Genomic DNA, 24,677 nt, shown 5'->3' on the forward strand with positions numbered 1-24,677 from the left:
CTTCGTAGTGCAGGTCCCACTTCACCGAGAAGGCCGTGGGTGGCAAAGAAGTGGGTGTCGAGAACGTGCTAATCCCGTTATCAGCCCCGGTGACATGCCCAGAAGCTTACGCTCGCAATGTTTTTTCTTTTCTTCTCACTGTACCTCGTTTATTTGCTTTCGTCTAAGCAGCATTCAATGCCACCTACATTTCGAAAGCCTCCTTGCATGCCCCAATACAAATACCTACCTAAAGACGCACTCGAGTCAGGGACGTATGTCCTGTAGGTTTTTGCGATAAACATAGGTATTTTGCGCACTCCAGTGAACACCTCTTGGCTTGGCTTGGCTGAGCACTGAACGAGCTTGGCTTGGATAATACTCTCCTTTCGACAAGTGGGAAAGAGTGGGAAGAAAAGAAAGAAACGGGAGATGTTTCCAGCACTTTCTAAACGCACCTTGCAAAGGCGTGGCTTCGCTGCTGTTTTGCCTTCGAAAAAGTGTTGCACGCATAGGAAGGAATCCGATGTCGCCTCCAGACGCCCCACCTACGTTAAATCGATGATGCGCAGGCGTTGCTTTTAGCGTCTTGGTACCGAGAACGTGATCGCACTGCAGAGATACTCTTCTTTATTTCGGGTAATCGTTATGTCTGTGTTTATTTTTATTTTTTTGCTTCACAGCTACTTTGGCACCGCTGACAAGTCCCTTCTTGCGTCGGTTGACTAAACTAAACAACAATTTGTTATTTGGTTGTTTTTTTATTTACTCGTACTTCTGGTATATTGGCCTTAAAGGGTGCGTCAGAAGCCGAACGTCCATAATGTTTATGACGGCAATGAAAACGGGACTGATCAATACAACATTGCATGAATATTGCAACATTGCCTTCCGTACAGTGGAGAAGATGCATGCAACGCTGTAGGCACTGCCATCTCTGTTGCGCGAGACGAGCTCATTACTCACTGAAATAATACTTCACAGCATAACCCGCAATTAAAGAAATTGATCTATTACACATACAAAAGGTATTCACACAAAATATTTCATTACAGTTACAGAATAAAGAAGTGCATTACAGTGTGAATACATTACTACATCAGGCGGTGCATCAGAGAACAAGCAACAATGTAAAATAAACATATTATAGCCACACAAGATAATTGCAGTGAAAATATCCTTAACAAACTACAACACATCAGGATATCATTCACATAACACTTATATTATGTTCAATATACGTCTATACTGGTGCTTTCTCGTATTGGTGTTAGTAAATCATTCTTCTTCTATTTGTTGCTCATACGGCACAGGCATCGGCTGGCCAGCAACTTTTGTTCCGGTAGCAGTAATATAGAAGGTTCGAATATCTCATAGCTCGGTGCACGGATACTGTTACGTAAATACATATTCACCAAGCTGTAACGTCACTTAAACGAAGCTCTGGTTATTTGCACGACTTACGCTGAGAGGTGAAGTGTTTAACAAAACGGTGAACTGCTCGCATGCGTAACCACAACGTGCTCATCTTAGTCTTCGCTACCGCAATAGGTTCTCTCTCTATCAATTTTTGTAGCCGGGTACCACGACAATACTGAGTTAACGTATGTGCTCAATATATCGCTTTCCCAATTTTCATTGAAAGGCACTTTTCTTCACTGACCAAAATGGCGTTTCTTGCAGTTGATGATTGAAAAACACTTCAGCCTTTACGAGAGCAAGAGAGTGGCATGAAAGAAGGAGAGTATAACATCCGTGAAAGCTAGATGGAGCGTACGACAGACTCCGGGACTGGCCGCTCTCAGATGAACTCATTTAAGAAATTACAAGTTAGATAAGTAATGCTGTTGGACGGGATAGTTGGTTGCGAGATTATAGATTTGTGGCAATGATGGTGATGATGATGACGACCTTATAGCTCGTGTTAACGTCTTGCGGTGCCTATCCACAAATATTCTTTTAACATTTCGCAAGAACTTTAAATGTGGAGGTAAACAACTGCGACCGGCGAAATTCTCTTTGGAATACTTTAGGTCCCAATTGAACGTGGCACAATATCATTCACTATGATATTTTTGTTCTCTACACCCGTGGATACTTTTGTTATTGCAGCTGAGACCTCCTAGCAAAGAACAACAAGAAGTGCTGAACGTAAAATGAGGAATAAGGCCTCACAAGACCGATAAATATCATTACTGTAGAAGAAAACACATTGACAATGTCATCAAGTCCAATAACGTAGCGATGACAGCTTTATAAGTAGGCAGAACTTCGAAAGAAAAAGTTAAATCTGAAAATACGAGATTGCCTGTGTAATATATTGAGTGAGCGATGAACACTTACATAGTTAGGCGAAAGAAATTTGGTTTACTGTTAAAGTACCTACGCGGTTGTTTCGACAATACGACTTCTCACACCATGAGATTCATAGAATGCCATCAAGAGAACTGCACATGTTTATTTGCACGGATGATAACATTCGGGCCACCGATACCCTCTCTTGCAGAACACTCTTGTTTTGCGAGTAAGTTTCCGCGATTGAAATTCCTTGCCTAAGCGACATTGCCTCCACTTTAAGCTCATTAGTTGAGCGCGTTTCTTCCAATACCTAATGTGTACTATTAAGTCTAGTATGTTCAGAGTACTACTGAATATAAACGAATACGCTTGCTTCACCACTCCACGTAAACTAGTCGAAATGGGATGAGGCACGGATCAGACAGTTCTCGTTACGGCACACAGATGGGCTCGTTCTCACGGGAGGTACTCTTAGGAGTCCGTCGCAGCAGCTTCCTTGACGACGCAATTCGTGGAGCTCATTACCAGAGCCACACAACGCTTAGAACACCGAATATCGCGAACTATTCCTAAGACTAATCCAGGAAGCGGGAGAGCTTACAATAAAACGGACAAAAAAAATATCGTGGTTGTGTACGTCTTCCGAATGAAGTATCATTTAGCTCAAGAATAACTTGTGAATCCAGATCTTAGTACCACTGCATCTCGTTAAAACGGTCTACTGCTGGGTTTACGAAGTAATGCTAATTCCATGCACACAGTTACTATTGCAATCCGAGACTATTAAAGTTCGATAAATGAAGCGCTTGCAATAGCACAGAAGGGGGAGTTGAACTCCAACGATGCAGATTAAATGAACCCTCGAGAAATAGAAAAAGTGGCTGCAAGATTGCCCTAATGATCAAACATTGTGCGCGAATAAGAGTAGGGTTTCCGATAAAAATAATAGCACTACTGGCAAAAAATTACTGACTTACAACTATTTACGGAGGCGTAAAAGAATGACGTCACTGAAACAATCGAAACCTGGAAAAATTCGCATACATCCGTCTTCATGGCAAAGTGCCAAGAGATAAACAATGTAGTAAGCACCATTTAAAGTGTTGTGCTTAACTATGTCACATGTATGTTGGTGATTTGTTTTGAAGGTGAATGAGTATGTACAATTTTGTATGACAAGATTTCAGAGAGTTACACCTGCCAAAACAGCAATAAGAAAGATGCGTGTATATATCCTTTGAAGTACTTTTTCTGAAGACTTTTGTTTTGATGGGCACATTTAAAACAGTGATTTTTGCTTAGAACTAGCGCTGTAACTTTTTTCAGTGTGACTGCTCTCTCAAGAGCGACCTAAGCATAACCTTGAAAGCTGAGGAGAATCCACGCTTGCTGTGATGAATGACTTCGGCAAGCACAAACAAGTTGATTACAGTGCATTCTGACCAACTGTTGCGATGTACGCAGATAGATTGCTCACGGAAGTATACATTTAATATAACGTGTGTGTCAAGATTATTGCTCGTCGCGCGAGCATTTTGGCTGTGCACACGAAAACGTCTGTCTTGACGTGCAGAGAGCTTGAATGTCATAAACTCATGACACAAAACAACCTCATAACGTGCTCACAGCAGGGCGTTTACTTACTTCACCGAACGTGTGTGGAGCTGTGAAACATTATCTCGCTTTTCCGTTGCTTAAGTCAAACATCCCCAAAACAAGGCAACAAGCAGTAATAGAGCTTTGTTAATATCCCTGTCGTCTGTACGTGTGTGTGTGTTTGTGTGTGTGACTGTATGTGATATTTAAATGTTTTTGACTGTGTATATTATAATTAACGCCGAGCAGCCGGAGTAACATGTCAAGCGATCATCCAGGATAACATCTCCCGCACATCATTAAAAGTTTTTTCTCTCTCCGTCTCTCTATTTCTATGAGAGGGTTAATTCGCAAATTCAAAATACTTTATCGCACACATAATTTTGTTGCTACGTGGATTACGCTGCTTACACAATGTACTTAAAGAGTGAAATCCCAGGGTAAGGTGGGAGGAGTGCTCAATGTCGTTTGTTCGTCGCCTCTGCGGGTGGCGTCAACAATGTAAATACCTATTCTATTGAGAACCATAACCTGCGTGCTGATATAAAAAAAAAAACTTCTGCCTAAGACGCATCCTAGACGAGGCCGGCATGGCTCCAAGAATACTCAATGAACGGAAAATCACCTTATCCAGGGAGGCACGGTCAACCTTTGTGGTCAGCCCATTCCCTCGGAATATGCACCCGCAATACAATGTAGGGAGACGAAAAGCCCGAGCACGGGCGATTTTACAGAAGGCCAGTGAGAATCAGGATTCAACTGTCTTTGTCGACGCGGCTCAGTACGGCAACTCTAGCACGTTCGCTTTGGCAATCATTGACGGCAAAGGGGAATTACGCTCCTCGGCGTCGGTTAGGTTTGCTTCAAGTGGAGTCGCGGAACAGGTCGCCATAGCCCTGGCCATGACCGACCCCTCGCGCACCAACGTTTTCACCGACTCACGAGCGGCCATCAAAGCTTTCGAATCGGGTAACCTAGCCCACGAGGCTGCCTCCATTCTGGAAAAGAGAACAAACCCTGGCACTCACTTCATCTCTTGGTTTCCCGCCCATATGGGTGCGGACCTTCATCAGAACATACCTAACCTCAACGAGCTTGCCGATGACCGTGCGCGAGATCTAACACGCCGCGGCGGCATGGAGGCCTTATGGGGACAGGATGAAATCCAGCAGAACGATCCGCTCTTTACTTTTCACGAGATAACATCTCACTATCGGCTTAGCAGAAGGGCCTATCCTCTTCCTCACCCGAAGTTGGACAGGTCTCAGACAGTTTTACTTAGAATGCTCCAGACGGGCTCATTCCCTTCGCTGGGCTTTCTCAGCCGTATCTACAGAGACGTCGATTCAAGCTGTCCGGACTGCAATGAGATCTATTGTTCCTTAGCGCACATGCTCTGGCAATGCCCCGCGTTACCTAACGGCCCTCTCTCCAGCGAAGCCGACTGGGAAGAGGCACTCCGGAGCCCATCGCTCCAGACACAACTAGAGGCAATCCAGAGGGCCCGAGAAAGGGCGGAACATCACGGCGTTCCTGCCCCGACTTGGGCGCGGCCAGCGGCTTCCGCGGGTCCCCGATAGGGGCCTCCGCTGAAGCTCCTCAGGATCAAATAAAGTTCGTTGTCTGTCTGTCTGTCTGTCTGCCTAATATTCATTCTTCCAACACCCCATTGAGTCCGACCTGCGGTACTGACGTGCATATAGACAAGTTAATTTGTATTTGTAGACATTTTACAACCTCATTTGAGGGACGCTTTTAAATAACCGTCACAATGCTCGCCTTCATCGTGGAAATACCCTGCGATCTTAACTACGCCCCCACTAAGTGCTCACAGCCTTACTGCGGGATGCAGGCCTCCAACAACACTCTGTAACTAAATTTTCTTTGAGCGCAATTCGCTCTCCTGTGCGAGCGAGCGTGCACGTTTGCGCGTTTGTGCGTGTGTGCGTGCAGGTGCGCACAAACTAGCTTCTTTTCTTCCTGCGTTTTTTTTTTTCGTTGATATCCATCTTGCCTGGCCTAGTATGCCAAGGCGAATGCCGGTCTGACTTAGGTTTCGACGTGAGCGCATAGTCGGCCAGCCAGAGGCAAATTAGCATATTTTGCTTACCGTACCGGAAGAGAAACAGTGCCAAGCGTTGCAGTGAACAATTTTGCATAAAACTGCCAACATAAGATGTTATCTTTCTGCAAACAGAAATGAAGCAAGGGTAAACCAAAACTCTCTTTTTAAAGTGTTTAAGGCAGAGTACGCAGGTTACTGGAAGGCGGGTGTACTTGTTTAACTAGCGGTTAGCATCATAGGCAGAGTAAGATACGGGGTGGAATTTTGTGATTGATTGCTAATAGAAGCCGCCATCATTGCTTAGGGGCTTTCCCCTAGCGCTGCTAAGGAAGAGGTCGCGATATAGAATTCTGGCCGCTGCGTCCGCATTTAGATAGGGGCGAATTGCGACAACGCCCGTCTACCGAGCATTGGGTGGTTGTTAAAAACTCCTGGTGGTCAGAATTAATCCGGTGTCCACAACAACGACGTGCCTCATGATCATATCTTTGTTTTGGCATAAGAATTCCCAAAATATAATTATTTTTATGTACTGTATAATCAAGATCATCATATAAAACATCTAACGAAATGACCGACACCTTCATGAATAAGATACACTGGTTTGTAAGTTGGACACAAGTCCTCGAGAGAAAGAAAAGCGATGCAATTTTATTTTTTATGTTTTGTGACTTAGCATACACACGCAGAAAGCATCATACGCATTCGCACCAACAGCTATGGTGATTTTAAAACAAGGTTATAGTAACTGTTTAGTTCTCATGAAATATTTTAGAGTGTTTTTACACGCCACTACGTTCTTTTTTTGACCATAGAACGCTGCTCTGCAACTTTTGCGTGTCTTAATGGCGGTCAAAAACGTGGCCTTGCACTTGTGTAATTTTGCGTGTACACAGGTCTTGTACGAAAAGGAAAAGTTGTACGAAAGAACAATTCGTTTTTTTTTCAATGCCTTAGGGCCCTTTCCGAGTTTACGAAACGGCCAGCGTCAGAAATAGTTTTTGTTGGCAGCACCTGGACATGCCTTGACTTTTCAATTATTTTGCTTCTATTTAGACCAGTACTTAGTTCCTAGTGACGACAAAAAAAGATGAGTAAGCAAAAAAGAACGACAGACGAGGTTGTTTAAGGAAGTTCAAACCCGCAAGCAAAAAATTATCATCCAACCGCACCTTAGATTGATGTTTCGGGAACCCGTGCGTATCCAGCAGTTACTGCGGCGCAAAGCGTTAATAATGTTTCGACGAGGAAGATTACCTGATTGCTTCGTGATTGCCCAAGGCTGACTTATTCATTTTTCTGCCATGTCGCAAGGTAATGCCGTGCGCTTTGACAAATAGTTTTTTTCTTTCTTTTAATCGTTGTAAGAAGGGGAAGTACACGTAAATATTGGTCACATTTGTTTTGTTTTACTAACTTTGTGCAGACGATGAGTTAATTCAATAAACAAATCTGCATGCCCGCAAAATATAACCACTGTTAAGTAGCAAATGAGAAAACGTACATTGCTCAAACGCGAAGACATATATTTGAAGGATTCTTGGAACGAATGATAGCGCAAGAGTGGTTGTTGCTACTTGAAGCAATAATAACTGTTTGGTATTTAAAGATGCGCAGCCGTGCGTTATATGCTCCGACAAGTAATGGTGTCTATTTTGAGGTGTCTGGAAAGTTTCTGCTCGGAATGAAGTTACGATAATGATTCTTGTACCTTACGTACCTCCATATTTTTGTAATTTGCACGTCAATATGCGGCTTTTCCTTCATATGTAATCGGGAAAGCCCGCTGGTTCGTTCTAGTTACACAAGAACGAGGTACATACGACGCTATGATTAGTTTCATAACGGCAGAAAACATCTGTCGGCTGAAGTTAGTTATCTAAAGCTCGCAGGCGTCTTGAACTAAGCAATATGAATGAAATTACTCTAGCCAACATTTCACGTAACTTGAACTTCCAAATCATGTGCGTTTTTTAAACCACGTAAGATAAAGAACTAGTTGATTTTGGTAGATATTTACACGTAGACTGGTAGACATAACGCGTAGTCCATTTCAGAACAAAGGAAATATACATCGTATCGAAAACGACACCCTGTGCGGTTTGCGTATAATATCTTACCCAGCATCGAAAAAAAAATGTGACTTTAGTAAGGACATAGCTTACACCTTCTTTACTATGAAAATACTTAGTTGGTAAACTACGGAACATTTTCGCTTACACGAATTATTAACATACGCTCTTCATACAAAGATGCAATCTTACACTTATACCACATGCATTTACAGTCGATGTAAATATTAGTGGTTTAAAGCTTTTAAGAATATCCTTGATGTAGCGGTACAATTACACTTACTATAGTCACTGTTTTATAGTACATTTCGCAATTTTTAGAATAATCACGCTATTCATGCGGCTTCTGATTAACTGGACTTGGAGCGTCTTTCATAAAAAATTTGCATCCTGTACCTTCTATTCAATTCAAGTAATTTGCTTTCTTCTGATAATAATAATAATAATAATAATAATAATAATAATAATAATAATAATAATAATAATAATAATAATAATAATAATAATAATAATGATAATAATAATAATAATGTAAACGAAATTGAAACACATAATTCTGGAGTTGGCAACAAGTACTCTACCTGTTAAGTCCAAAGATAAGTCAAAAACGAAGCGTTGTATTTATTCCCCTCATTCGTAAGCAGCACATTAAACCTTAGAAGCTTCTTCAGAAGAATAGCAGTTGACAACGAAGAACCTTGCACTTGGTATGAGTGTTGCTTCGGGTTAACCTCCACCTCGTCACAGCAGCGCTTGGCGATATAATTGCAAAAATTAAGGACAATGGTGAAACGGTGGTGTCGTCAATAACTACAGACAACAGGCGTAGCGCAGGCAGTGGACAAGGTGGAGATGGTGATGGTAATGATTGTTATTTTCACTTGCAGCGAAGCGACCCCCAGTAGAGGAGACTGCTAACTTCTTGCACACGTTGCTGAGCAACCACGGGCCCAACTACTTGGAGAAGCTCTTCGGACCCAAGGCTCGAGACGCTCTCGCACCTCTAGGCGGCGTGCAGAAAGTAGCCGTCGCACTGTCCGGTGAGTGCCCGCGTTGTTTTTTTTCTTTAAGAAGGCACTAAACAAAAACAAACATATTGAGCTGCATTACTAAATTACCTCTTTACTGACTACAATACGAAAATATCTACCTTCACTGTAACACTGTAACATGAGGCTTCGTAAGCACAAGAAAAAAAAAGACATGGAGAAATGAAAGACGGGTGGTGAGGTAGCCGTGAAGTTCCCACACTAGTAGGCCATGACGTCACGGATATTGACGGCGTTTGCGTGGACAGTTATTTTCTTATAAGCAAATATGGATTACATTGTATTCAAAAATAGCGAAATAAGGGACATAGCATGTTTAAAGAGATTGATGAAAAACAATAATAATACCTTGAGATTGATGGCGTTACACGGACTTACAAGCCGCAGTTCTTGGCGGGAAATTCAAAGACTGGAACTGTGACTTGCATATTTTTTGCTGTTGCGGTAGTTAAAACTATCACCACGAAATAACAAAAAATAGACTTTTGGAAGGATGCTGCGCCAGCCTAAATGTATTTATGGTTTCTCGTTAGTGGTCTTCTTTAAAGTGAGGGGTTGTTTGACTACTTCATCCTACTTTGCGTTGATGTCAATGTTGACCAATCCCTGCGTCGATACACGAACGAATAAATTAAACCTGCGTCGATACACGAACGAAACTTACGTTAGTAAGGTCTTGATGAGGGCTAGGTGGTAAGATTCGAATGCGGTTTGTAACGATGACCAATCCTAACAAATGTACAGCCTCGCGGCATACGCCCCACGCATTATATCAGTAACCGACAGAATCATCGGTTAACTGTCCGCAACACCCATTCTTTAGCTGAGCAGTTCCATACACCGGAAAACTATTGCTTGATATTGACTACCACCTTCACGTAGATTCTGAACGACTCTCCGGTTCCTTTAGGCATTCACTGTTTGTCAGACAGGGTGCCGCTGATTAAGGCCCCACGAATCGTACACCGTACTGTGCGTAATGCAACGCCAAAAATTACGGCATCGACAAAATGAGAGGGTGGCAAAATAACTGTCTATTTTAGAAGAACACATGCAGCGCCGCAAATATAACATAACGCAATATACGAGCGAGGCATCACATAACGCATTTTATGTTTCATTAGCGATGGCGAAATGGCGAATAAACCACTAGTACAACATATATACTGCTCGATAATTGGCGAATCTGAAAAGTAGCACCACACCGGACGCCTGCTAAGTATCACGTGGCTACGTGCCGCCGAAAGAGCTGAAATGTCAAAGCGAACGCCATTCGCCCTTCTCCTCACGGCCGCCTCACTTCCAGCCGGAGAGTCCACTTATATCGCACAAGTTCGTCTACGTAGATGGCTCTGCTGTGACGTCACTCCTAGTGATGCGTGGCTTCGATAGTTATTCAAGGTAACGTCTGCTATTTGTGTAACCTGTTAGTTCAGTGCGCGAAATAAAGTTTAAAGACATATAAAAACAAACACGAACTGAAAGTCTGCATGTTCTTGTTCTACTTCACACCGCAGCAAGAGAGATGTACTTCCGGTTCGTCTGCTCGTTCCCGCGTCGTGCAGTGGCGCGAGCAGACGACGACAGTTCGCCATTTTCTACTTCGTTCCAGCACGCGGTCGAGCTCGATGAACCGCTTCTGTCTGCCTCAGTATTCGCGCAGCAGTGACTTGTACAGCGAGTCACGTGTTCTCGTGCACGGTGCGCGAGATTGGGCGTTGATTGGAACGAGACAGAAGGCAAGAACTCGTGTGCGACGCCGCCAGCGAAAGTGCGCCGCGCAGCAAAAAAAGCGAGCGAAAGAAAATGAAGGCGACGCCCGTGACGTATGCGTCACGTGGTCTTCGAACTCCGGCATGGGAGAACGCAGGGAAGGAATTTCGCTTGCTTAGGCTAGACGGGACAGGTGGAGGGAGTGTCTCTCTTGGCAGTGGCCAACGCCTCCTGAAATCATGGGTTCGCAGTAGTATAATGTCTCTGTCTTGGCTATCAATGAACCAATTAGAAATATCATTGCGGGAGAACGCTCCATAGGAGGCACGTAACAATTTGCAGCGCGTAACCGAAAGTTTCTGTGACCTGGTGACAGGCCTTTTAAGAGGAAGCTCGGGCGCTTCTATCTAAACATACGGGAACGTAGAAATCGCTTTTCTCAGCAAGCACTCCCCTAAATTTGATGAAGTTTCTCGTATTTAAAAGCGAAAGGCAAAATCTAGTGACACTCAAGAGTCAATTTTGATTTAATCGAAGCAATTTTAACTAACAGTTGCTGTGGATTGCAAATTTTCGCAGAACGAAGCTATCAAGTTTGCAGCTGTATCAATCTGCAATGAAAAAACAAATGTTATTTTAATATCTTTTATTGTACCTGATAATACATCTAAAGCCTAAAGTACTGAAAATTAATGTGGAATACATGGCTCTCAATTACACCATGGATATAAGAGTAGGTTTCTGTAAAACCCTCGTAGCTATTGTAACATATTCCTGTAAGATGTTCATCAAATGCACAAATCAAACATCAATCCAATATAAATCAAAATTTTCCGCATTAGATACTTGCGCCGATACAATTTGACAAAACTGCAATATCTGCGTCTAGTGCAAAGCTACGGATTTGTAAACTTCGTGCTTTTATTTTTTTATAGCTTACCCATTTCTCTGAATTTTCTTTAAAATATTCGTAACTTTAATCAAAGTTCTGCACTTACAGTCATTAAAATGTCACTTTCCCTTTCAAATGCATGGAAATTTCATTGATATCAGTCATGAGGTTCGCCTACAAAAAATAATTTATGCGTCTTACATGTGTTTGAAAAGGCGGCACCGGAAATGTACTCGAGCTTAACGTTAGGCTCTCATATTAGGATTAACGAGAACGACTGAATGGTTCCCTTTTGGCCCCTGGTGAACTGATTCAGGTTAACGGTGTTGCGTTAGATTTAGTGCGTTGATTTGCATTGCCTGACTGCCGTCTTGAGACCGGTTTTCGATTTAGGCGTCGTGGCCTGAAACAACCAACCTAGAAAAGAAAAAAAATCTCAGAAAAAGCGTGTCGGAAAAACCATTTGGCCTACAGTGTACGCAAGAGTGAGTGAACGTACACGGGGTTCAGTGAAAGGGAAGCCCTTTGCGTGAATTTCCTTTAAAACACAATTTCCTAGCATGAAAACTTATTAACCATATTAGAACAAAGGACAAAGCTGCTAGTGCCAGAGAACACCACTGAGAGCCAGCTTCCTAAGCTAGATAGTATAACCAATATGGACATTATATATATATATATATATATATATATATATATATATATATATGTGCGGGTTGGTTCCCTCACACCGTTAAACTTTGACACGTGTGCACACCCTTTCGAAGGGAATGGAAGATAAGAAAGAACGAAGCAAACTACGAACTCAGAAGTAAAGGGAGAGAAAGAAAGTCCACGAAGAAGGTTTTGAAGCAGGCTAAACCGCAACGGCTGCTCCCACATAAGCGAGAGGAATGAAGAGAAAAAAAAAGATATGTGCCACGATGACGTTCTCCCAAGTGGACGCCACCAAAAATCTCATTAATCCTAATGCTGCCGGAGTCGCAAGACTTCGTGTATGATGAAGCGTACGTGCGCATTATACAGACGACGCAGAAACACATTTTGAGCAGCTAAGAAACTCTGTTTTTATCCTTCCTTCTCATTTTGTTGCCATGTGATATTTATTGGATAATCGTTAAGTTGCTTTTATCGTTTGTGCCGTTATGCGCCTCAGAAAAGCTGAGTCTATTGTTCTGTTGCTGTTATATTTAATAACTGCTTGGAGTAAACTTACCTGGTGCCATTGAGGCATGGACAAAAACTTGCAGGTAAAATGCACATACCGGAACATTCAATTAGCTAGCCTTGTTCAGAAATTCCAAAGGTGTGTCGCATTATTGAATAGTGAAATCACGCTCAGTTCCCACAGAATATCTATTAGAAAGTAAGAGAGAGTTTAAAAGAAAGAGAGAGATGTTCACTAGCTCATCAATTACTTTAGCGTGTTAAACAGGGCTAAAATATTATGCTGCTTGTCAAAAAATTGAACTACGCATAATAAACTGTTTTATTGAGCAGCCCGACAGTTGCACGTCTTCTGTATTCATATTTTTTTCATGCAATTTCTAACATGCTGATGCAGACTACGTAATGAACCGCACCGTTTACTCATGAACATTCAAGAAAACAGACAAAATTGTTGCATTTATTAGGCAAACATATCCGCAGCGCAGAAGTCTGATTGTCTGGGAAGTACATATAGGGTTCAATCGCATTACCGAATCATGAAGCTGCCACTCCAGCAGTTGAAGTTCACCGACAATGTTTTCGCACATACGAACGACATAGCGCATTAGACGCCTGACTAGCCAACGAACTTGAAATCCTGCAGAAAGCTTAATTGGTGTAGCGACACAGAACCCGGCACAGGTTGTGTTTTCAAAATATACCTCGGCTCAAGAGCTGCGGTGTACAGTAGAACGAGTCTGTTTAATTTCCTTCGGAATCTGCGCTCGTACGTAAAATTATTATGTTTTTCTTTCTTTCTTCGTGCATCAGACGAAGAAAGCAGTTTCCCGAAAAGCATTGACATTACGGTCAGCGCAGAACATAGCGCTCTTTCTTCGAACAACTGCGTGTGTCAATGACTACGCACATTTTATATCACGCTTTTAATACACGCACATCTTTACACTTCTTGCATTACGCCTGCGATCTATTCAGCTTGATAGCATGCTGCTATTTTTTTTTCTTTTTGTTCCTCGTCTGTGACTCATGCACGGCTGTCACACAAAGGGAATACAAGGGCCACTATATGCGCCACTGTGACACTAGTTGTACAGAAGAAGCCTTAAATGTACTTCCATGTCTGGCGCAGTTCTACCTGCGTAGGCTTCTTCTCAGACTTATTCCGTCGACAGAAATCAGACATCATCATGACATCAGGCGTACTCGTTACAATGCTGCTTCAGTGTCCCACAGTTTGCGACACATGAACGCATCCCCCGGGATCTGCTGCGTGAATTTCTGCATAGCTTGTGAACATTGCAGTCCGTAAGCACAAACATGGCACAACATAAAATATAAGACAAAAATTTCAACCTGCGTGGTGCGTAAACATACATATTGTGTGATATTACGCATAAGAGAGCATGCAAATAAAAACATTAAAGATGTACGCGTCCCACTTCATTGCTTTCCAATCATTCAATCGCTTTGCGAATGCATTGCTTTACATAGATTCCAACGTGTGAGTTGGCTGAGCATCTTTTTTTTTGTGTGGCGCCTTTATCAAAATGGATTTATATTCATGCAACCTCTTTCATTAAATCCTTTTCTACGCTCTTGGAACTCCTTCTTATACGACTCTTCTCCATATGGCAATGGATGATGGTGCTTTCCGTTTTACTGCGAGAGGAATTATATGCACTTGCCAGGTGCAGGTTCGCAGGCGTCGGAGACACCCTAACCGTCCGGGTATTTCTTATGTATGCATACCTCGGCTGTATATGAGAGGTAGATGCTAAGCTATTCAACCGCCAATGTCTCTCAGACAGTAAATATGTTCTTGAATAAACGATGCTTCAAAATGCTAATAAATATAGTGGCCAAACAAAAGCCGCGATACATTTCGTTCAGAGTGCATGCCTTTTATCGGAAATCTTCTAACACTATTAAAAACGTTCAAAGAAATGACGATGTTCACAGTCTGAGTGATATATTTCCCAGGCGTCACTTTGGCATCTGTGTGATGCCATTACAGGCCCTACACAACTTTTAAATCTGCACAGATCTTGACCCACCCTCGCATGTAGCGTCCGCGTACAGTCCCCCTTTTCATGCTGACAAACAGGCTTCCCAGAAGACTTCCGGTTAAGCCCTCTGGAGCAACACAAGTCACAATAGCCTATAAATTTACAGAACCCTCCAGCTGGCACAAGTTTTGCTGTGAAGTTGGAGCGTTCTACAAGCGAATTTTGTTGTTCGCTGCAACTAAAAGAGCCCATGAATGAGATGGACACATGTCGCACTTTCTTTACATCTGAACACATCAAGAATATGTGCCTACGGTAAACTACGCGCAAAACACTTCCGTGTTTTTGGCTAACTTGACTCAGAAATGCATGACCGTAAGTTTTCTGGGGTCATGAATGCACTGCTGCCACAGCGTGGACGAAAAGGGTCTTAGAAGAAAAACCACGTATGGTCGCAACTGCGTCTAGTAGACCACCAGCTAAGGAGTTCCAGGAGTGTAACGATGAACCTTGCCGTCAACTGTGTCAGAGCTTGTCCGCTTACGGCGAAACTGCCACTTTTCTTCTCAACATGTTCGCAGAGGGCGAGACGCTGGAAGACTTCGGCAAGGCGTTACACCTGATGCGCTCCGACCTGGAGCACCTTCGCAGCGTCTTCATGGCCGTCGAGAGCGGAGACATAAGCCTGTTGCGTTCGCTCGGCATCCGTGACTCGGAGCTGGCAGACGTCAAGTTTTTCCTCGACAAGCTGGTCGCCACGGGATTCATGGATTAGTGACAAACCCTCTGACGCAACTTACCGTTCTGCCCAAACTACCTGTCTGATCCTGCGCGGCAAATCGAGCTCCCCGCCTCCTTCTCTGAACCCTCCACTTCACCCTTCCATCCTTCCTGTCGCTTCGTTTTATTAGTTTGCGGGTGTGTTACGTTATGCTGATGCCATCCTGCTGCGGCAGCGCATCCAAAGAGAGATCTGTGCACGATGCTTCTCTCTCTCTTGCTCGGTCGTTCCCATTCGAATGGGTGAACAAAATGGCATTGTTGGCTGTGTTTCTGAACGAAAAATGGTGTGATGTGCATAGCCGGGTACAAAGGCTAGTGGTCAATAGCGTCCGGTATGACAACCCGAAATTGCTGTGCACTGATCATATTGTCAGCAAAAGTTGAAGAAGCGAACACGTGGAGTTGACGCCTTCCAAACCCCAGCCTGCTAGCTACATAGACTTAATCTTTCGTGTTTTATTTCATGAACAGCTAGTTTTTTCGTAGCTGTTCCTAACATCATGGACACCCAAACTCGTCGATCTGTCAACACTGTCACAAGCTTTCTTTCGTTAATTTTTGGAGTGAGACACCTAAAGTAGGAACTAAAGGACTACCAGAGAATATGCGAGGCTGTTCAAAAGTTTTTGATTTGTTGGCCATCCAAAGGAAGCTTGTAAAGTGCGGGCGAATAGGTTGCTGAAGGCTCATGAGGACAGGTGACCACTTATTAGTAACACAAAAGAAGCAGTTGCTTTACATGTATAAAATAAATGCTAAACTGCTTACGTATACATATACTGGTCTGTTTCCTATGCTTGCTCCTCTTCGATTTATTTACGGGAAATGGCGATGCGGATGGAAACCTGAAACGTGTGTGACTAAGCATAAAAGAACTGTTCTCAAAGCTCTTGATTATTTAAAAGCAATTGTGATTGTAATGCTTTATTTTGACGCAGTCATTTTTCAGTACTGGGTGCAATGCGACTATGTGAGGCTGCCTTCCATGCCGCCTGAAGGGTTACTTTTGGGTCGTGAAAGACAACAGGAAACGGCGCAAAAGATCAAAAATTCACTGTCCCTATAACCTTGGTGTTTTAACATGAGGAAATGGCCTTGAGTAATCAGTATACAATCACGTTTCTCATAACGCACTGCCAAGCTTACGGCATAGATTTTGGCCAGTCATCACAGGCCCCTTTTTCGTGAATAGAGGACGTCATGTCGTACTGCAGATATTTCTGAAATGATGACAAGAATTTTTGATGTGCCGGCATAAATCTATCGCGACGTAATGAAAAAAAAACTTTATGTCGTTGCATAACGCTTTTCGTTGCGCATACCAACTTATGGCCTGAAGCCAAGATGCTTAGCTTAAAGGCGATCGTGTGATCACTCTGTCCTTAACGGAACATGTCGCCTGATAATTTTTTCGTGACCTCGCCAGCTTAGTTAAGCAGAAAACTATATCGGCACAATTTCAGCTTAGTGATAAAGCCATGATATGTACTGTTGTTACTGTTATTTAGTGAAAGAGTTGCTAGTTGCGTTAAGACTGGCCGTCTATAATAAGGGCTTACTAGGATGCTAACTCACCACCTAACTGCAATTAGCTGCATTTCTCTGACGAATGATACTGTTGAGTTTGATGCATAGTGCTGAAATAACAACAGCGCTAACCCGTCAGTACAACGGTATATAGACGACCCTGAGAAAAACAATAAAATATTTGGTTGATATCGACAAATTCTGTTCAAGCTATGAAAATAAGGGCCGCAGCTTTAGGCTTACATCCATAGTTTTAAGCTGTAATGATTGTGATCATAATGTACACTATTCTTGGACACTTGAACACCCTGCAGCCTCCGTTTTGTTAAGACAACTTTTGCAGGAAGTGATGTAACACAGTCCTGCGAGAAATCCCACAGACGCCGCTTAAGGAATTTTTAATATCTTTTAAAATATGCAAAGCCAATCAAAATTTTGCCGGCAATTGCCATTTATTTTGCAGTGAGAAATATTTTGCTATATTCAGAAGATGAGGTGATATGTTTTTATTACAGAATGTTTCGTTAAGAGAAAAGTAAAAACGTTTGCTAGAAAGGCAGTAGCTTGTTTTCTTATTCATATATTTGTGTCCACTGGAAAGAAACACTATGCGCCCAATATAGAATCATGATTTTCCACTGTTGTTAACCCCTCGAATTTTTTCCGGAGCAATCCGATAAAGTTTACGAGACGTGCATCCAGAAATTATTTTCTTTTTCTGCAATCTAACCCCACTTAGCATACACTACAATCAGTATGCACTACAGCTGTAGTAAAAATACAACTTGTACACCGCAAACCAACTGAACAAAAAAACCGCGAAAGATGAAATTTTAGCCCTAGGGGAAATACCTTACGCGCTGGAACAATAAGGGAACGAGAACTTCGATAGGATACAAACTAATCACATTTGAACATATATTAGTAAATGTCGTGTAAGATAAATATATAACGCTATACAGTGCCGATTCAGTGCTTAAGAAAATAGCAGGAATGGCTCGTTAGATTATCACAATAAATTTACAAACGCTTGTAAATACAAAATTTGTTCTGCCTAATCCACGAAATCATGAAATATCTTTAAAGATTTCACTTCCGATGTCTGGTGAACGCTGTTCTACTTTCTGTATTACACAATGAAACACAACGCCATGTAAATTTATCACATTGCAGAAGTCAAATGGTAAGGTTTTTTTTTTTTTACGTACGTGAGATTACGTGCTCAAGCACTCAAATCAGTAAACGTACAGGTGAAATGCAAATATTTTTCCAACTTTACCATAAGGAATTGCGTGGGAAAACAGAGCGTATTCACTGCATAAATTACTAATTACTGATCAGCTGCGATAACCTTAATCAAGCGCTTCAGGGTTCTCAGCTGGCGCTAAGTCTGTATATTTTTGTACAGCAAATGACAAATCCACCTATAAGCGTTATTCATCGAAACGTTGCATTCTGCTGCTATGTGATACCGTGTTTGGTGCAAGTACAGTTTTATCAGAGAGGTTATTTATCAGCACTTGTTAATGTTTAGAGGACTAAGAAGCTTGTCAAGCATCGGGTGATAAATGAAAGATGTGTGGACGTATTCTAACGCATATTTTCCTAAATATTCCTTGTTAGCTGAACAACAGCGCGCTTATGACGGTATAGCGACGGTAAATGGATAAATACGTATCTACAAAGCGATGTTGATGAAACCAATCTTTGAGTAAAATTTACCAGTAATATGTGTTTGAAAGAATGTTCCTCCACCCCTACACTCTTTCTGAATTTATTTTTTTGCGCAACAACACACAATATATCTTCTAGAACTAGTTTCTGATGAATGCTTTGCATTGAAAGGTACTTATTTCAATGTGCTCCTTCTTTTGGTCATTACATATAGTCATCTTGTGCCACAAGAATGTGCATTAAGTGTATCTGACGTTGTATCCGGAGGCATGGACATTTACGTTTTTTACTATTTTAACACATATTGTTAACTAAGACATATTATTACAAAAATGACAAAATTATTGCTTTCACATTGTAGCCCACTATATTTGTTTTCCGAATCCCTGCGCTGCGATATTACAAGACGTAGCCATCTCACCATATTCCCTTTCAGATATTTCTCCTGAAAAGAAGGACAATCAACCCAACAACACTTTCAAGATGCACGTAGTCTTTCAGAAATCAGGTTTATTTTATGATAAAAGAAAAGAGCATTGAACATTATGAATACGTTCGGTGTGCTTATACGCCCTTTTCGAACAACTTGCTATCTCACATTCAGTGTAACGTAAACCGATGCAGAGGCAAATCATTGCGTAGCTTTCTTAATTAGCAGTGGGCATTCTCAGTGAATTTAGCAATCAGTTAGCAGGGTTGCCTGCGCTGGGGCGAGCAAAAGTAACAGCGTTTGGCGCCAATGAACTACGACTAGCAAACCGAAAACATGACGTCAATCTGCTATTTTCGGGCATAATTATTGAACTATAGAAACAATGTACAATTTTTTGGAATATGTTCGTTGCCGTTGTCGCTTTCATTCAAGCAAATGTGCTCACTTTGAATTTTTAAAGCTCAGTAGTAAAGACATATAGTACGTTTAGGGTCAGATTTGAGTAGCAGTTAGTAGAGCGTGTCTTGTACAGAGCCACATGATGGAGACCGGTTAACTTGATGAACAGTGCATATTCGCGCTGGAAAAGCGAAGAGCCAGAACCAGTTTATGATACATATTCTGTTTTCTATCAAATATATCTATCGATGTTTTTGTTACGAATACATTGAAATATAGGACAGGAATAGCTAGTGAGAAAGTGCCGAGTGGAATAAAACAAGAGAATGTCATATGATAAGTTGTTGAAGCGTGCAGGGGTAAGAAAAAGAGAGATTAAAGGTCACATGAATAACAGTTACGTTTTTTCACATTTAAAGCACCGGGAACCTAGAGCTTAGTATATCCGGCTCGTTTACGAAATTCTCTCTTCAGGTGAAATCTGTTTCTGAAATGTAATGGACAAAGAAAAGAAGCGTTCTTTTTTTTAACTTTGTCGCCTCTATGCTGTACCCTTAGACACCAACTATGTCTCCAAGACTTGTCATTTTCCGTCTACAATACAGTTAGAGTTTGTCAGAACCACGCTATCACTTTGATTTCAAGGATGCGGCATTCCACGCACCCTTAATTATTGCACTCCCAGTAGTAACAAGTGTAGTTTAGTCCTCTTGGTCTATGCTGCTAACCTACTGTGTATTGCTGGCTTCGCCGCCTCACTACGCCACTGTCGCGGACAATCACTCTCGCCCAATCAGGAGGGGATGAAAATGGCGTCGCTATGCGAACGCACGAAAATGGCGACGCCAACCCCTTTGGTGTTCGTGTGTGTGTGTGTTTACTCTGTGTGTGGTGTCGTTTTTGGTTTCGTCTGCTGCTCCCATTCCCCCATGCTTCCGGATATGACGTCACCGCCTGCGGAAGTACATTTCCAGTTAGCATGTTGCAAAAAAAAAAAGGGAATTGGAGGAAGCCGTTTTGTCGGTGGCTTTGAGATTGGCCATCTGTAACGGCTAAGTGTGTACTTTGCAGATAGCTGTTCATTCCGGTTGCAATTCTTTGTCGTCTGTATATAGACTGTGTGTTACATTGCGTTGGCTTTGCCGCTAGACCAGAGCACCCTGAACGTAGCTACTATAATTCCAAATTCTCAATGTATTTCAAGTAGAACTAAGAAAAACCGAATCATTAACCTTGAAGATCAAACGATATGGCTAGATATAGATAATGACCTTGTTTGAATAATGGCATAGGCTACACAGCGATAATAGCGACAGTAAATGCTGTTTCCTTATATTTGTACACTCTCCCTCAGTAAATGCCATTATTGTGCTTCTTTAGCGTGTACTTTAATAGTCATTGTTCGTGACTTCTAAAACTTTACACGCTTAAAACACCGTAAACAAGTGAACGTAGATTTTGTTTACTTACAAACAGAACATAGTTGCCACCACTCATACTGCGGTCAAATATGCAACATTTGCGTTGTGCCAATAGCTTTTCTGAGGGGTCATTTCAACAAAATAAATTGCCAATCTACGCCAGCCAGGCTTTGGTCCTCCTTTCGGTACTCGAACGCAATTGTTGTTAACTAGTTCACGGATTTAGGTTTGGTTGAAAATGTATAGTTCACAAACACATACATTTGAAAATTTGTGGTTTCTTGTGCGTTGAGAGTGCATTCACAAATAAATAAAGATATAATTACCTCTTATTAGCAAAATTTGCTCTAATGTTACTCCGAATCAGGTGTCAACTGTCAGAATGAAGCAAGTTACCTGTATTCGTTGTAACCCCGGCTATTTTCAGTGTGATCATGGATCTGTTCATGGTGTGCTACTTGATGCAATTGTGTATTTTCGTCAAAACATCATGTGCTCTGTAGTGTTCTTGCCGCGTTAAAAAATCGACGGATAATCAAACGCAACCTACGCCGATTAAGTAGCATGATCGAGTGCTGAAAGAAATTTCTGTGGTATCGCGTGGTGTGGGCAGGAGTATGTAGTAGTATGTAGCGGCAAACATGCTTGTGTATTTTTGTTTACGAGAACAATGTCATCAAACATTTCTTTGACTTCAAAAACGTGATGACCGGGTAAATTAACGGAAATAAAGTGTCTCATCATGTGTTGATTGGCTTGCTTATTGACTTCTTTGCACTTCAAACATGACGGTGTATTGAATTAGGCCCGCTAAATACTTCCATCATTTACGTGATTCAGGTTAAAAGAGGCTAATCGATGCAAGTGATCTCAACAAAAAGTTCAAGATCGGCATTCTGTAGACTGTCCATAGAGAGGTCATAAGAAAGGCCAATGAGAGTTTCTAGATCACCATATAAAGAAACTTTGAGGTGACAAGCCTATAGACATTTCGAAGATATTTGTAGAGCGAAATGTTATAGCAAACGGTCTCCAAAATGCCAAGCTGTAAGCCTAAAGAGTATCTATAAACAGCTTTGAAACAGAGATCTTTCGACAATTTTTTAGAAAACAATCTTGCGAAAAGTCTGTAGAATGTCTACAGGATTTAGTTCAACGAATTGCTTATATAAAGTGAACTGTCTTTACAGGTAAACGTTTAAATACGTTCTGTGAACTGTCTTAAACATTTAGAAAGGTGTCGTATTTTTGTGCCCTAAAATATGCAGCCTACTCAAATAGAAAGGCAAGTGGTCCAAATAACGTCGTGGTTACTATGATAAAAATTCACAGTTCCGCTCGAAAGGCCAAGCACCCATTTAGATAGCAAATTAGTAGGTAGCTGTACGAAGTAAGGATAGTAGTTTTATCGGTGGCATAAACTTGTAAACATTCACTTACCAACTAAATTAACAATGATGTGATGTGCAAGCGCGACTCAACGAGGACGTAAGAAGAAACATAGACACAGAGACAACGCTGTCTTCGTGCGTCTCCGTCTTTCTACGTTCTTGTTCAGTCGCACTTTTACATTCTATCATGCATTGAAACCAACTAGCCCGTCGATATGTTTTGACGAAGTTAACAGGCATGGGGACACGCTCGTACTTGTAAACATAAACATATATGGTTGGATGAGTGCGGAAACTCGCTGTCAGAATGCTGGATTGAGGAATCGCGCTAGCAGCAAGGCGAATTGACCTTCGTGTATCTCACGCTTCAAAACGAAACGTCGAAAGCACAGCGCATACGAGGCTACCGGCACTACGCGCACTCTGCAAACGTCACAGATCGACTTGAAGATGAGACCCACGCGGGCGCGAACTTTGTCCAACTCGCAGATCACTTGCAAGCCACATAAGCGCCGGCAACGCATCCTTAAAGGCGTCCACCAAAGGCGTCTACTACGGTGTCCGCCATTCGCGTTCCCAACACCACATTCACGCCGCGGATGTCTCCATTCTGTACGGAGTGGCGGGCGAGGAGGACATCGAGGCACACTAGAAGCTGCCGGAAAAGTACGCCTCCCCCCCCATCCCTCACCTCACCCCCCTGCCTCACGCGCGACAGGAGAACGCACGCTTCAGGCTCGCATTCCTCGCTCGCGCACGCGGGAGTGAACCGCATTCGACGGCTCACCCTCTCACTCTTTCACTCGCGCATACAGCATACCGCGCGCGGCTACGATTTGATCCCCCCATGGACTTTATACAGAACTTGACAGCGACGGCGACACCGACAGAAAGAAATGCTCCTGGAGTGTCTATACACAATTGCTGTCGCAATAGACAGTTTTAGTTACACGTACGCAGAGGCTTTGCGTACGTAGAGCTTCTACTTGTCAGCAGTGCGCATGCGTAAAACATAGCGGGTGCGCGCGCGTCTCACGGACGTACGTGAGATTCAATTCTTTGCGTGCGTTTCTTGCGCACGTAGACAGCTTCGCGTGGGAGTTCCGCGAAATCACCAACAAACGATAGCGGGCCGCGCGCGCGCAGACGGCTTGCATTGAAACACGGCGACAGGATCGAATTGGCTACCGCCGTGTTCACATTTCCCGATAGATGTGGCTACGGGGTCCCTATTGGCGTCCGTCGCGTACGTGTAGCTAAAAGCGTTTCAGATGGCGTGCACGTAAGGTAGGTAGGCTTTTCACGTTTGCGTACGTGAAGCCTCTACGTACGTGTAACTAAAACTGTCTAATAAAAGTGCTTGCCATTGCGGGCCGCATTCGCTAATATAGGTTCACTCTCCCTAACCACCTTAGCCCTATCGTGCAAGACTTTGGCGTTTGAACTTGATCGCAAGTTTAGGTCCTGATCGGGACAGTAAATTAGTAATAATAAAAGCTCGAGGCGTGCCCAGAGGTTTGTATCAGTTTCATGACTTTTGTCCTCTTCTACGTGGCAGATGGGTCGACGACGTTATTCTTGTGAAAAGAAGCTCCGAAAGAAAAATGCAGCTATTATGTTCATAGTTTTGTGTGCTGTTCACTAACCCGCGTTTGGTGCTGGTAGCGCACGACAGACCCATAATTTCTGGACAGGGCACCCGCTAGTTTGGTCATTACGTTATCGGTTTATTCAAGTGGAATGACTTAAATGGGCCTATGTACTAAATTGTTAAGTCAGCAATTGGTAACTAATGGTATGTTCAAGTTTTCTGAGTCGCTGAAAGCCGTGTAATGTGCTCGCTCAATACTTTCCTGTAACCGTTCTTTCGCGACAGACTTTTTGCAGCATCCCTTGACTCAATATGAACATACAGACTGGCCTCAGGCTGGTATTTTTCCCAAATACTGAGGAACGTAAAATCAATTTACCTGCTACTAAACCCCAATTTAGACAACCTGCATCGCAGTGTTAGCCATTGATAGCTTTAACTAGCTTCATGGTATTGTTATTACTTATCGTGCAATACAATAGGTAAACGCAGCACACAAAAAGAAAAAAAACCGACCAGCAGTCGTTTCTTCAAAAGCAAAAATAGAAAAAGAAAGAGAGAACAGCGAGGTGAACAAGAGAGGGAAAAGAGAGAGGCCCAGAAGAACACATCGCATCC

General features: G+C 42.5%; 1 protein-coding gene across 1 annotated transcript in view; it reads left to right on the forward strand.

The window, feature by feature from the left end:
* Positions 1-21,828, forward strand: part of LOC135911899 (IDLSRF-like peptide) — a 150,485-nt gene extending 128,657 nt beyond the window's left edge. Inside the window, exons 3-4 of the mRNA XM_065444251.2 lie at positions 8,898-9,050; positions 15,422-21,828. Of these exons, the coding sequence (XP_065300323.1) occupies positions 8,898-9,050; positions 15,422-15,615 (347 nt within the window). The 3' untranslated portion in view covers positions 15,616-21,828. The remainder of the gene's footprint in view (positions 1-8,897; positions 9,051-15,421) is intronic.
* Positions 21,829-24,677: the final 2,849 nt, after the last annotated feature.

Source organism: Dermacentor albipictus, chromosome 10 (genome assembly GCF_038994185.2).
Source record: "Dermacentor albipictus isolate Rhodes 1998 colony chromosome 10, USDA_Dalb.pri_finalv2, whole genome shotgun sequence".
Taxonomy (NCBI): Eukaryota; Metazoa; Arthropoda; class Arachnida; order Ixodida; family Ixodidae; genus Dermacentor; species Dermacentor albipictus.